Here is a 15,876-nt window from a genome sequence, read left to right as displayed (position 1 = left end):
TACATGGCAAAACTGAAGTACCTATGCTGGAATGTTTTGGGGGGCAAAAACAAACTGTCCTTAGACCTTAAAGTCAATCCTCGCTCTTATGTGTCAGAACCCCTGGGCACGCAGGGGTTACCAGGCCCAACTGTGTTGGTTGAGGCCTTTCACTCCTGAGGTCCCAGACCCGGCCTACTATGGATCCTGAGCAACTTTGCTAAGTACATCTTCAGCAGGCATAAAGCTGTGCACGAACAGTTAAAGGCTCCGTCGGGGGTGGTGGTGGTGATTACAGATTACTGAACAGGGCTCAAGAGAGCACAGCAGGGTAAATAAAACAAGGTCTAGTCAAATACTTATTTTATAATAAAAAAGTACTTCATTTCTAACTCAGTATTCAAAGAAAGGTTACAACATTCATATACAATAACACATTTTCCCTGGAAGAAAGGTCTCTAGTGTTTCACTGGCAAATTCCTGTCCCATCCGCTCTTTGTAATGTGAATGGGCTTATTCCCCATTCATTGGTGGCCGCATCCAGGGAATGCTCACTAGTAGGCCTTAAATCAAAAGTCCACTCCGACTCTTAGAATATAGTCAGAAGTGTCTTGGTGCCGCGGCACTCTAAGCAGTGAGTCCCTCCGGGCCTATTAGGCCTTAACCAGCCTTACCCATTCCAGTAGTGAGGAAGCGCATAGTTTCTCAGCAGGTACCCCGTCCACAGCACTTGCAAGGCTCTGGTCCTGTTTGGTAAGTAGGCTGCATACGGGCGGCGTGACAACTTTGTAAGCGCACTCACTGTTTTAAACCTATGCAGTTGTCTCAAGCAGTGATCAGAGAAGCTCAGGAGCTACTCCTGCACAGTAATTTCTATGCTCCCGAACTGGTCATTTTGATTCTAATCCTCCCAATCTGGGTTCCAGAGAGGTGGTTATGCACCTGCATCATCCTCCTCTGCTCACATGGGAAGGCCGGGTACAATCCTCGATGCTACTTTGTGACCTACAGGTCACACAACTTCACAGTTCTCAGGTGGTGGACCAATTATCTCAGAACTCTTAATACCGGCAACCCCTTCTGGCATATGAGGTTGCTGCAACAATGACACTACATGGGTGTTTGCCTTATAGTTGCTGAGGAATTTAAAAGGACCTCTTTGCTAGTAGAAAAAGAGATCCTATTATGTCATTGATATACATATTTTGCTCTAATGTCTAGTTCAATATCAAATCAAAAATTGCTGTTAAGAAAATTAGAACCTGTTTTGAAAGGAAAGGCCTCAGCATTGTATGCACATATGGTGGTAAGACCACACGATTATCAATAGATTGTAAAATATCTACCATAGTAGATAAATAAGCAGAGCGATTGAGATCCAAGAATTAGTAAAGTGCACAAATTTAAACAGCGTATTAAAATGTAGTAGAGTCTACAAATTGGTGTTGATAAATGAGATGCGGTTGTCAACTACAGATGCAGCCAGTACTCTTAATCACGTAATCAGTCATACCAGCTAACTACTGAAGGTCACAGATAGAGAAGTTTGGAGCGTTCCGATATTACAAAATGAAATGATTTTTAAATTGAGCTGGTTCTTGCCATAATACTTTTGTGCCCACATACATAGTGAGATAATTTGCCTGACCCTTTTAGTTCCTTGGGTCAAAATGTTACATAGAAACATGTCAGGTAAAGATACTGGTGGCAAGCAATGAAGTTTGGGATGGTAAAGTGGTTGAAAGTGCACTGTGCAAGAAGGGCTAAAGATTAGTGTGAGTGTCTGTGTGTCTCTATACCAGCAAAGCTTTAAAATAGCTGGTAGCAGGAGGTGAATATAGTGGCTTAGGAAGAGTTGAATATATAGACGTACTAAACATAGTATGATTGCTATTTTTCTTAGTTTCATTTCTGAAGGAAAAGAAAGATGGTGACCTAGTGTACTGACTTGGTAGATGTAATTGTGGTGCTTGCAGAATGTAATTATGTCAAGGAATGGCGATGATTTTCAGACTGGTCAGACAGCTACTGCCAAGGTGGGAACATGGAAGTCTCCTGTGTTCATGTGAATAAAATACACCTTGAAGATGCATCTTTGATGTATCTTTCTTCTTGCAGCCTTTTGTTATTGTGTCCAAAGCATGAACATCTTGTTTGAGTCCATCTGGATGTAGAAAGGCTCAGAGAATAGCTTGGATTGGTCTCAGTAGACTAAACAGACTAATCCTGGTAGGCACCCATTGAGGAGCATTAGGAATCCAAATCAGATCAAGCATTGAGAAATGGGACAACGCAATCGGGAGTATAAGAGCCTTTGAAGGTTAATAAATGGACTTGGATGCACGCTATCACATACAAACACGGAAACAAACATACACATTCATGACCCAAATACATTTTCTATACTATTACTGAGAGTCAAAGTGCACTTTCACATCTGCTTCTTATATGGAGAATTTGTATACTTTTTTGTTTAATATTTGCTTTGGAGAAGGAACCAATAATGCTCCCACTGTATCTTTCTCCAGGTTGGGGTCTCTACATCTAGACACATTACCCATATGAAGTATGCCCCTATCTTAACAAACGTAGCATGCCCAAGCCACCAAGCCCTGTGTTTGTGTGGAGTGTCTTCCATTGTTCTCAAACAAACATCATATGGCGATTATCAGGTCCCTAGCATGCTTCCCGCCTAGCACTTTGAATAAGTTCCCCTCTTCGGAAAGTCAGACTGAATAACTCCCAATCGAGCAAGCATTTTATTCACACACCTGTTAGAACTGGCTATTTCTGGTTGGCTAAGGCTGACGCCAAAGCTAGGCAGAAACCACCATTCTAGTCAGGGCAAGGGAGTCACACGTCAAGATAACCCCTGCTCACCTCTCTTGGTAGCTTGGCACGAGCAGACAGGCCTATCCCGGAGGCAATGTGTAAAGCATTTGCGCCAGCACACACCAGCAACAACATACTAGGCACACCACAAAAGGAACTCCACACAAGGTTATATAAAAATAACTTCTGTATTGTAAAAACACATCAGATAGAAGTCACACATGTACATTGTGCCAACTGGCACAGGCAATATTCACAAGGGATTATTTACAGGACAGGGCCACATGGGCCACTGTCAGAATCAACACTTTTAGAAAAAGCACTTCTAGAACTTAGAATAAGTATAGCACAAAATAACAGTTATAAATCACAACCAGTAACTACTGGTAAAGGTAGGTACACACTACGCAATACTAATAACCATAGGCCTAGATCACGCATGGACACATAACCTCTCTAGTATAAATATACTAGGCAAAACACCACCACCTAAGAATAAAATACATCTAGGGGTATAGGCAAGAACACATTACACATGATGCATAAACTCAATAGCGCAACAACACATGATGCCCAAAACCTAAACGTTGCAGGTGCCCACTACTTGCTGGGCACCTGAGAACAATCACAAGACCTAAGCGGTGCAGCTGCCCACTAATTGCTGGGCAGCTGAGAATCATCAAAACTGCGACAGGGCCCTCACTGTCCCTAGGACAGAACTGCACCAAATCGTTGGAGCCACACAGGCTCTGCCACAACACTGCGCAGAACGTTGGAGCCACATAGGCTCTGAAACTGTGGCACATTGGAGCCTTCTAGGCTCTAGGAACATACACAATGTGCCCCCTGTGAGCCATCTAGCTCTGTAAACACTTGTGACCCCCAAGAGCCTCACTGGGCTCTAAACATAACAGTCGCAGGCAGGAGGGGGGCGGGCACCGACAATGTGCCCCGGCGCCCCCTTTAACTAAATATGGCCCCCGGAGCCTTCTCAGAGTTCTACAACAAATGTTGGTGCCTTCGGTGGAGCCCCCCCTCTGGGGGGCTCGAAAGAACAAATGCCCCCGGAGCCCTCGCAGAGCTCTAAAACAATATTGCGGGCATGGAGCCTCTCAGGGCTCTAAATTGCAAATGCCCCCGTGATCATTGGAGCGGCCCTCTGCCAACTGGGGCCGCTCTGAGGGCAAAGAGAAAGACGCCCCTGCACTCACCGCGACCTCGCTGGTGCTGCACTTCGGTCTCCCGGCTCCTCTGGATGCAGCAGAGCTTCTCCTGCGGGGCTCCCCTGGACTCCTGGGAGCCCTGCACTGCCGTCAGCCGCCAGTCTGGATTCACCCGGGCCCCCTCCTGGGACCCGGGGCTCTCTGCCGTCACCGCGGGGCTCTCTCCTCACGAGAGCCCCGCCTTTGCAAAAGTGCCCGGCCTCACCCTCTCCCCCATCCCGGGACTTCGTCAATGGCCGCCGAGAGGCTCGCCACAGCCACTTCCTTTTGTCCTCCTTGTCCTGCCCCCGGCCTGCCTGACTTCCGGGTCGCGGCTGCGGCCAATTGCAGCGGCCCTGGGGTAGGGAGGCGGGACAGCGCTTCCCAATCGCTCTCCGGACCAGCGGCGGTGAATTCAACACGGGGCAATGCCGGGTGGGCACCGGCTTCAAATAATTAAATAAGAACGGGGTGGCACCTGTAAATTAATTAAATAAACTGGGAATAAAAGCGCTACCAAGCGCTAGAGGACCAACAAGGTCCTAGTAGAAATGAAAGCGCTCCCAGGCGCTTAGAGCAGGAATAAAGCGCTCCCAGCGCTTAACTGTGAAAGTAAAGCGCTCCCAGCGCTAAAGGCACAAAAAGTCCAGCAACAAAGTCCCTCTTGACCTGCAGCAGTCCATCAGGTATCCAGGTGCTGGGCAGGGCTCAGGGAGGCAAGCCTTCCCCTGAGCCCAAGCAGCAGCACACCCCTGGCAGATTCCAGTTAGAAACAAGAACAAATTGTAAGGGGACAGAGCCCCTTTTTATACTGTAAATTCCTTTGTCGAGCAGGGTGCAGGCAGTGTGAGAACCAGCTAGAACTGGTTATAGGGAATTCCTTTCACTGGCCAGGCTAGGGACATCAGACGCACCCCAGGGGTTAAGCCAGCAGTGTGTGGGGAAAACCCAGACCCATTCAGGACTCTCAAACCAGACGGTCAATCCACAAGCAGGCCCAGGCTCACTCCTCCCCCTCACATCAACATGTTAAACACTCCATTCACCACCGGGGCAGACCCTCTCAGACTCTTGGAGCCAGGCTCAGCCGCCAGCCTCAGCCAACCACACGCCAGACACAAATTACACAAATATGCCAACTTCTAGAAGTGGCACTTCTACACTAGACACAATCATATACCATTACGCAGCATTCAATCTTACGAGTTCGCACATACCAAACTCGACCCTGCACTCCCCACACATCAGGAACTACCATGGGCATACATATTCCCCATTCATTCCTATGGGAGGGCAGGTCACTCACCACACATACACAGAGCTCACCACTTTACACTGTACCACAGTGAAAAAGTGCGCAGAGGCCTAAAATCACCACCACCAGGTTCCAGAAACAGGCTAGGAAAAAGCAAAAAGTCTCGGGGTGAACCTGCCAAAAGGGGCGGGTCCAACAACACCCTTTAATCTTCCTATTTTAACTTTTATTTCAGCCTTCACATACAGAATTACACAAAACAGCTTTACCCATGTAGTGCCTGAATGAGTCTCTACTTCTTGAAGGAAGTTAACCCATCTCACTATAATTTAAATCAAGTTCTGTTACTAGGAACCTCCTTTCGCACAATGACCTGGTACAAATGTGCGCAAGAAAACCAGCTTCCAAAAAAAGAGTGGACATGTGCTTAAAAACAATACAGTTTTAAACAGATACTTTGGTCGAATTATCTCTGCTTTTACACCACTGTTTAGTTCAAAGACAATTAAACTGACCTGCAGTCTGAGCATTTCACACAAAGCAGTTAGGACAACTGTAAAGTATAGAAAATAGCCACTGAACACTCAAAAATGAAGAATATAAGTCTTAAACGTGCTAAGAAACCCACAGACTGCCATCGACTTGCTGACTCACCATTTTGTTGGGATATCGGACAAGGACAGGTTGAATCGGCACCCCAGCAATGAAGGCACCTGAAATAAAGCAGAGAGGTTGTGAGAACAGTGGTATTAAACACATCATACACTGGCTTTTCTGTCCTTAACAGATTCCTGACCACACACACACACAGGTGTATAAAATGGAAGGTTTATAATGTGTACAAACGTTCAGATAAGAAATGTGTTAAAGACATTTATATTTGGAGGTTTTTGTGCAGAAACACCGTTTCTGTACACTGCCAATTAACAAGGATAATAAAACAAACTACAGGAAAGAAGATAAGGTTTGAAATTGCTATTCCTCTTCCGGTCTCAGCCAAAGTAGCAATTCTTTTTCTCAACATGACTTACTGTGTAGTCTGTGAGCATCGTACCTCTAAATCAGTAAGTTGTGGGGGCCTGTCCAACATTGAAACTGTGTAGGAGCATTTCCCTGGAGCTCCGCAGCACTCTTCAGGCAACGAATGGCTGGTGGCCCCCCTGGCAGAATAAGAGCCCTGTTGAGCGGGGAGTTGCCAGTACACACAGCCCATCTGCTGGAGCCACACTACAGTGGGGAGCGACCCTCTTTTTAGGTCGAGCCTAGCAGCAGCAAGCATGCACTGCTCGCTCTGCGAGACATGCTGTATTAGGGTAAGCACTGAAAGCCCCGCCCACATTTTTCATTCGCTTGAGTCACTGGCCTTCATAAATGCTGGTTTCTGTTTCATACATAGGCTTGTTAGTCACTCCTTGGTACCGCCTTGTCTCCATTTGTTACCTTCCATGAGGACTAGCCCTTTTTAAGTCTCGCCTACGCAGCACGCATGCGCTGCTTAGGAGACCTTTAGCCATTGTGCAGCTCTTTTTCCAAGCACCTACTCGTGCTTGTGGTGGCATACAGCTTGCGGGAGTGCGCAGCGGTGCGCCACAAGAACGAGTATGTGCTTTGAAAAAGAGAAGACGGCGAGCGCACAAGTACTTGTTAATTAACTTTTGCGGCCGCAGGGCCGCGCTTGTTTTTCAGCACTTGTTTGTTTCCGGTGGTTCCTTTAGCTTGCGGAAGTTGCTTTTGTGTCAGGGAAACATATCCACTCTTCTCCAACGGTGACAGACAGGCCGGAGAATCCACTCTGCCTCAAGGACAAGAACACAGACTCCTCACTTGACTTTTAAGCCTGCTTGCTTAAAATGGGTTGGGTCAATAAGGCCTGGAGTGCAATAGTCTTTTGTCAGCTTCTATTGGTGTCAAATGCGGTCTAGTCAGCCACTGTTTAGCCCCGAGACGTGCTTCACTTGCTGCAGTGTTTGGTTAAGCTCTTTTGTTTGGATCCTGGGACATCAGCTCTTTGCCTGGTAGAGCTGTGGGTTCTGTACTACATGGATCCATCATTGACGGGCTTTCCTTGGGGTTATTTTGTTGAAAACATCCAATCTGTGTTAGCAAGGGACAGAAAATACCTTGTGATATATCACCACAGATTATGTTTTGAATGCTTGAGCAGACCGCTAGATCATTTCTTTAGCTTCATGGCACACTCAGCAGCCCCGAGTCTGCAATTCCAGTAGAGGCCAGATTGTTTCATAGACCAGAATTATGATGGGTGCTATTGGTTTACTTTTGTCCGACTGTGAAGGCATCTTTTGGGCTTTTTGTTGTAACAACTCATCGAAGGTACAGCACTTGAGCGGCGTGTGACAGTGTATATAAGCTGTGCTGTTTATCAAAGGTTGGGCTGTGCAAACACATGTTGCAAAGGCAAACTCAAAGCTGAATCAACAGACTGCATCAACACCGGTACTGATGGTGCCACACTCACTTTCACTAAGTGTGCACAGATTGGTGAACTGTTCCTCTCCCCTGATTAGGGCTTTAAACTAGTCAACAGCAAGAAGACACGTGGACCTCTTCCACAGACACAGGACAATAGCATCAGAGTCACCACAACTACTCCATATATGCCATATATGTCCTATTGCTATTCTTTCACAGCGCCTCCTTCTGAGCATCCTATTCACCGTGCTCTTTAAAGTGGCCGAAAAGTGGAAAAACTGCTTAGAAATTAAAAAGTGGCGAGTAGACAATGAAAAACTGCATTCCTGCTCTGCTCTCTCTTTTTCTCCTAGTCCGGCCCTGCTCTCTTCTTTTGTTTCGCTAATGTTACCAGCTGTTCGGCCCAATCTCATCCTTTATTTCTGCTCCCTTCCCTGTCCCTCCTCTACCCCGGTTTCCTTCTTCCCCATGCCGCTCCTCCACTTTACTCTCTCCCCTTGGGTGTCCCTGCTCCTCTTCCCATCTCGGTTTCTCTCTCTCACTCTTTCCTATTCCCTCACTGCTCCTCTGCCTTTGTGAGCTCCACTGCGCCATTCTTCCTCTCTACCATCTTCTCACTGTCACCCTCCACTATCCGGCCAAGTCCACTCTTCATTTACTTCTACCTTCCCCACAGCACCACCTGCCACCATCTCTGCTCTCCCCCGTCTGCAGGTCGCACCGTGCCTACCCTGCCCCATTTCTGTTCGTCATGCATCTCCTGCTCACTGTCGCCCAGTCTTACTGTGCAGTTGTATCAAAAATGAGTGATGCCACATATATTCCAACTCTGTGTGATCAGCTTCTCAATACCGGTTCTTTGCTTTCTGAGACTTTTAGTCCCTGTTTTATATAAGGGGATTAAGAAAACCCCAAGTTCCAGAATGCAATTAAAAAAACCTAGACTGGAACAGCTAGCCTCATATGGACTCAAGGAACTTGACAAGGCTGACTTGGGTAATGGGCTTGGTCTTTCACCCCACCACTTTAAAATTTCACTAGCCACCACTTGGTTTTTCCACTATGCATCATATTCTACATTAGCCTTAAATGGCAAGCTCAACAATTGAAATATCTTGGAATATAGTTCAAAGAAAACCTTTAAGAATTACTGATACACATTAATAAAACAGTGTACTAAAATTAAGAATGCAAAAGAATCATTATCACCTAAGTATATAACCTGGTGTGGGGTAGAATGAAATGTATGAAAATTATAATTTCACACCAAGTGAATTTCATTACAAGCAGGTTCCCACTTTAACCCCTTCCATGCTGATGACGAACCCCAGCCGTCATGCACTACGGTGCTCGTGTGCTGATGACGGCTGGGGTTCGTCATGGCCCGCCCCTGTTCTTTTGTTTACCGCACAGCGGCGGAAACGGGCCAGCAGGGAAGGGGTTAACTCGCTATTTAAATGTTTATAAATATAAGCTTATACTAGATTTTAACTGGAGAAATAAAGTCAGAATCTCTCGTGCCAAACTCAAAATAAATATAATAGGAGGAGGGCGCGAGCTACTGAATTGCTGCATGAAACTGCCTTCTTAGTGAGAGGAGGTCCTGGTGGATATACCCAGATAAAATGATACAACATGCTTTTGCTGTAATCGAAGCAGACATATTAAAACCTCTCTTTATCAGTACTTTAATGACAAACAACATTAAAGTCTCTAATTCATACAACAATTAAAAGATACTATAGCCCCTTTAAATACTCTGGACAAAAACATTCAAAATAAATGACTGGGATCGGAACTACCCTCACTATGGTTTAACCCACAAATCATACTAGATTGGAAGAATATCTTTTGGGCACGTTGTGCAGACCAACACATATTTCATATTAAAGATCATGGCTCCACACACAACCGGCTCTCCTTCGCCATGCTACAACAAAAGTTTAAGCTTCGAGACATTGACTTTTATCACTTCCTGAAGCTTACAGGAGCCATAAGAAACTCAGAAAACCACACACTCTCAATATCACATTTCTTGAGAAGATTTCAAAGCACATAGGTGCTAAAACCTATAAATTCCTGGAGAAAAACAATGCTAAAAGAAACATCTATATTCAAAAGAAACTGATTCATGCTCCATAGAAAAAAAAACAATCAACATCTAAACAAGCATTGGCATAAGGTCTCGCTTTTGGGACCTTATAAGTATTTAGTTATGCAGCACAATATCCTTGGTGCAACAGCATTAACTGATGCTTGGTTAAACACTTATTAGGTCCCAAAGGCGAGACAAATTGGCTATGCCAATGCTTGTTCTTCTGTTGTTACATAGTAGGACTTATTAGGCTTTTCTCATACTACAGGCAGGACATGCTTTTCTGTAACATTCAGCAGGCCGATGCGTGCTTTCATTGTATGGCCGCATGCAGAACGCACGTGGGATGTAAAATGGCGGTCACAAGCTTGTTTTTTTATGCGTGGCTGGCCACAAACTACTTTAAAAACTTCCATTTCTTATGTTCTAACAGTGCGCCAAACCGCCATACTGTGCTTTCATTTTCAAATAGCCGAGCCCTGTATGCCTTCCAGCATTGCTCTGTCCAGTCTCGAAAGACACTCCCCTTTCCCCACCCCACTACTCCGCTTCAGAAGCCAGGAGCAGCAGTGCAGGAAGAAGAGCGGGATCATCTTTTAATAGTATTTATTTTTTAAACACGCGCCATACAAGCCTTTCACTTTCCTACTACCTTCCACCATTGCTGCGTCCTGTACTCACACAACACCCTCCTCTCCCCACCCCCACTACACAGCAGCACCAAATCTCAGGAGCAGCAGTGCAGGAAGAAGGGCATTCGGCAACAGCTGGTCGAAGGTATTGGTGTGTAAAGTTACTAGTTGGCAAGGATCAGTGTGGCCTTCAACAGGAAGATGTCAATTACAGCAGACTGCAGGTGATAATCTTTTCGGGGATAAGGGTCAGGAAGACCTGATCACCTTACCCAAAACATTGCAGCCATCATTGTAGTTGTGGGGGATAGTTTGATTTTATTTATTTTCCCTCAAAAGCTTTTACAGGGTCCGAAAGCCGGAGTCTGATAAGCAGGGTGGGCAAAACCTCCTTTCTCCCATGGCAGACGAGGATTGCAGTGTCCGGTAAAGCAGACAACACACTTAGCTAGCTGGAGACGGAATTCAAGAGGCTGACTCAAGAGTTACCTAAGACAGGAAATGACATCTGTTGGGCTATCACTGCTAGGACTGAAGGCCTCAGTTAGAAGGAGAAAGCAGAGTTAACTCGGGGGCAAGGATGGAGAGTGCAAAGGGACCGAGCAGAGGAGCTCAGAATTAAAGTTACATCATGGAGGAGTTGTATAAAAAGAGTCATTAAATAAAATGTATTTTGCAAGGCTTACAGATTGGAAATTAGCTGGGTTAGGACTGAACAAAATGAGATCTACCAAATCTATATGCCTTGCTGTTGTCCTAGCCAGATAAATGAAAGCCTGGCATGTCACCATTCACCACATTGCCTCGTTTTAGGTCTCGGCCTCACGATACGAGGCTTTTTGGAATCAATACGATTCCAAAAAGCCTCGTCCTAGCTCCGTCTTCAGTTGTGATTCGTGCGCGTCGTTTCGCGTCAAGAATTATGCCAAAGGCAGTGCAATGATTGCACTGAGGGCATGTCACTCACTGTGTGTTGCTACCCTGTCTCCTTTGATCCACACCCAGCGGGATTTGATCTCTTACAGAGGCGGGAGACTGTCTCCTAATTAGCTGCTATGAACGCACTTTTTTGTTATCATACGCTGCCTTTGTTAAAGGCAGGCGCGTGCTTATTTTTGCATCACGCTTTCACTTAAAGTGAAAGCGCGATGCAATTATAAACAAGAGGCTGCCTTTGCCAAAGCCGAGAGCTTGTTTTATTTAACTTGCTTCACGGTGATTGCTCACCTCCCCCCTCCTGCCCCCTCGCTGCTTCCTCCATGTTTTCTTCCGTCTGGTAAACTGCATTTTGCATTAGGCCAGGCGCTCCCTCGTGCTGCAGCGCTTTGGGATTTAAAAAAATAAAATACGATGGGATGCAGAGTCGGCCAGTAAAAGACTGGGTTCCAGCATAAATTATGACAAAGTGAACGAAGTTGTTCGCCCACACAGAAGAGATTTCCTTCCTGTTCAATGCTTACCTTTGTCTCTCTGAGACACTTTATTCGGTGAAAGCTAGATAGTCTTCAATAGGTTGCGAGGTGTATATAGACGCGGGGACCTTACTGGGGAGAGACATCAAGGCCGAAGGGCTGCCAGAGCTGTGCGAACCAGGTCACCTTGATAAGGTTCTCCATGTCTGCAATAGAACAGACAATCTAAAAGAGACGGAATGGAATGTTACCCAGATCAATCCGTGCCGAAAACGGATTGGTGAGATTTTCCATCCAGGTCATTTTTAGTTGTCACAGCTGAAATTCGCCTTCCTAGTTAGGCCTTCAACAATACTGAGAATCACATTTGCACCATTGGGGGACATAGCTAACTTATGCACAATTTCTTATGTTCGCTCTAAATATATTCAGGTTTATGCCAGTGAACTTCAGTCTCATCCATACTTACACACACTGTCCCAGAGTGTACGAACCCCGCGTGAAACAGCTTTGTGCACCCACATGAGTATATATGGGTCCTTTTATCATTTTTCTTCAGGTTAGTGTTTTTCCACCATCGGGTACCCCACGACAAAGGCCAGGCATTAAAGAGCTCCTCTAGTTAGTTGCCTACGGACCCAAGATCACAGTGAGCGAATGGCCCTAAAGCGCTATTCTCCATAGTGCCAGGGGGTGGGTGGCACGGTGCCGATCAGCAACCAGCCCGGGAAGATTTACAGGTGGTCCTGTCTTCACTCCCATCTACTCTACTGTCTACCAGCCCTCGACCCCTACATCTCTTAGTTTTCTCAGAACCCCCTCTTTCAAGAGACCACCCTTTGTGACGCATGAAAGCCGTATAGCGCCATATGGGCTTAGTAGGGTATCCGCTCTCCCACCCCTTCAAAATTTGGGGCGGGCCTCTGTAATGAATCACCCTGTGGTCTACTGCTCTCTACTATTCTCCACTACTCACTCTATACTACACACACACTACTACACACTCTCTACTACTCTACAACACACTCACTACTACACGCTCACTACTCTACTACACACTCTCCTATTCCCTACTACTCACTCTATACTACACATACTCTACTACACTACTACACTCTCTACTACACACTCTCCTACACACTACTAGAGAGAGAGAGAGAGAGAGAGAGAGAGAGAGAGAGAGAGAGAGAGAGAGAGAGAGAGAGAGAGAGAGAGAGAGAGAGAGAGAGAGAGAGAGAGAGAGAGAGAGAGAGAGAGAGAGAGAGAGAGAGAGAGAGAGAGAACACTATCACCTTCACACCAGGAAATCCAGGGACACCGTGGGGTACAAATGGGAAGCCTTTAATCACCAAAAACAACCAGCATGATGCATTTCGGCCATTACGCCTTCTTCGGATGCTGCACTGTTTACAGGGGTCTCCTCCTCCCTCCTACGTAATTGCCAGGGCGCACCCATTGGTAGGAGCTCAGCCTATCCTGCCACCTGGGAGTGCAGTAGCGTTGTGAACTACAGCTCCCAAAATGCACTGGAAACAGTCTGTTTGGCAGCTGGATAGAGAACTTGTCACGCTGAGTTTTTGCCACATATAGGAGGGGCCGTGTAGCGGCTGATGACCCCGTTTTCACTGTCGGTGTACAAGGCTCCCTTATGTCCCCAACATCCAAAACCCCAAGAGATTGGAACACGGCTGGGCCTTGATGCAGGAGTGAATCAACCCGCCTCCCTGTAAAGTTACAGTCTGCCACGGACAGCGGCCCTTTGCTCGGCCAGTTCCTTGAGGCGGTCCTGGAGTTATATCACTACCGTGATGAAGAGAAAGATTGCCAACGAAGTTCCAGGACACTTTGCTTGGATGGATCCCTGTATCGCGCTGCTGCTGAGCGCGAATATATTCCACACACGATCACCTTCACACCAGGAAATCCAGGGACACAGCGGGGTACAGATGGGAAGCCTTTAATCACCAAAAAAAACCATCATGATGCATTTCGGTCGGCCATTACGCCTTCTTCGGATGCTGCACTGTTTACAGGTGTCTCCACCTCCCTCCTATGTAATTGCCAGGGCGCTCCCATTGGTAGGAGCTCAGCCTATCCTGCCGCCTGGGAGTGCTGTAGCATTGGGAACAACTATCAATCAATCAATCAATCATACCATTTGTATAGCGCGCTACTCACCTGGAAGGGTCTCAAGGCGCTTAGGGGAGGGGTCTGCTACTGTTCGAACAGCCAGGTGTTGAGTTGTTTCCTGAAGGCGAGACGGTCCTGTGTCAGCCGGAGGTGGATGGGGAGGGAGTTCCATGTCTTGGCTGCCAGGTAGGAGAAGGATCTTCCTCCGGCGGTGGCTCTTCGGATGCGTGGTACGGCGGCGAGGGAGAGGCTTGTAGAACGTAGCTGACGGGTGGGCGTGTAGAAGGTCAAGTGGTCATTGAGGTACTTGGGGCCCAGGTCGTGGAGAGACTTGTGTGCGTGGTAAGGAGCCTAAACGTGATTCTTTTGCTGACGGGGAGCCAGTGCAGGTCCCTCAGGTGGCTGGAGATGTGGCTGCGTCGGGGGATGTCCAAGATGAGTCGAGCGGAGGCGTTCTGTATGCGCTGGAGTCTTTTCTGTAGTTTGGTTGTGGTTCCCGCGTAGAGTGTGTTCCCGTAGTCCAGTCGGCTGGTGACGAGGGCCTTGGTGACCGTCTTCCTGGTTTCGGTCGGGATCCATCGGAAGATCTTTCGGAGCATACGCAGGGTGTTGAAGCACAATGAGGAAACGGCGTTGACTTGTCTGGTCATCGAGAGGGAGGAGTCCAGGATGAAGCCCAGGTTGCGTGCGTGGTCGGTTGGCTTGGGAGCGGTGCCCAAAATGCACTGGAAACAGTCCGTTTGGCAGCTGGATACAGAACTTGTCACGCTGAGTTTTTGCCACGAATAGGAGGGGCCGTGTAACGGCTGGTGACCCCGTTTTCACTGTCGGTGTACAAGGCTCCCTTATGTCCCCAACATCCAAAACCCCAAGAGATTGGAACACGGCTGGGCCGTGATGCGGTAGTGAATCAACTCGCCTCCCTGTAAAGTTACAGTCTGCCACTGACAGCCCGTTCCTTGAGGTGGTCCTGGAGTTATATCACTACCGCGATGAAGAGAAAAATTGCCAAGGAAGTTCCAGGACACTTTGCTTGGATGGATCCCTGTATCGCGCTGCTGGCGAGCTCGAATTTATGCCACACACGATCACCTTCACACCAGGAAATCCAGGGACACTGCGGGGTACAGATGGGAAGCCTTTAATCACCAAAAACAACCAGCATGATGCATTTCGGCCATTACACCTTCTTCGGTTGCTGCAATGTTTACAGGTGTCTCCTCCTCCTTCCTCCTATGTAATTGCCAGGGCGCTCCCATTGGTAGGAGCTCAGCCTATCCTGCCACCTGGGAGTGCTGTAGCTTTGTGAACAACTACAGCTCCCAAAATGCACTGGAAACAGTCCGTTTGGCAGCTGGATACATAACTTGTCACGCTGAGTTTTTGCCACGCATAGGAGGGGCTTGTGACCCCGTTTTCACTGTCGGTGTACAAGGCTCCCTTATGACACCCAACATCCAAATATGTATATATATATGAATATGCATTTATATATATGTAGGTGTATATATACACATACATATATAAACCTATATATACACATCTGAATATCTATATAAATACATGTATACATAAACATATACGCATACATATGCATGTTATGTACATGAAAGTTTGAAAAACACTAATAAAAGCAAAGTTAAAAAACCACCTAATTACAAACAGAATTGCTTTAACTTAAACGAGGGCGAGACCTATTGCATTTTCAATGTGCTCGTTTACCCTGAAATGACATTCTGTACTGATAATTTGACAGAAAGTTCTAGAAGGGAGGGAGGATACCTTCTTGTGTAAAGTACAAGAGGGAGGGGGTCATTGGAATCTAGAAAAGGTATTGGCCACAATTGAAGGGGTTAGAACTGAAGGGTAACAAGGATTGGAATGATTTGTTCTCGTTCTGTCAGGG

At 46.7% G+C, this 15,876-nt stretch overlaps 1 protein-coding gene across 2 annotated transcripts in view; it reads right to left on the bottom strand.

Annotated features, from left to right (window-relative positions):
* Positions 1-15,876, bottom strand: part of LPCAT4 (lysophosphatidylcholine acyltransferase 4) — a 592,186-nt gene that overhangs the window by 232,860 nt on the left and 343,450 nt on the right. For both annotated transcript variants that reach the window (XM_086923609.1, XM_086923610.1), the window contains exon 6: positions 5,923-5,981. In XM_086923609.1, coding sequence (XP_086779735.1) covers positions 5,923-5,981 — 59 coding nt within the window. The remainder of the gene's footprint in view (positions 1-5,922; positions 5,982-15,876) is intronic.

Source organism: Lissotriton vulgaris, chromosome 5, assembly GCF_964263255.1.
Source record: "Lissotriton vulgaris chromosome 5, aLisVul1.2, whole genome shotgun sequence".
Lineage (NCBI taxonomy): Eukaryota > Metazoa > Chordata > Amphibia > Caudata > Salamandridae > Lissotriton > Lissotriton vulgaris.
Note: the sequence above shows the minus strand (reverse complement) of the source record. Positions and strands in the feature narration are given on the sequence as shown.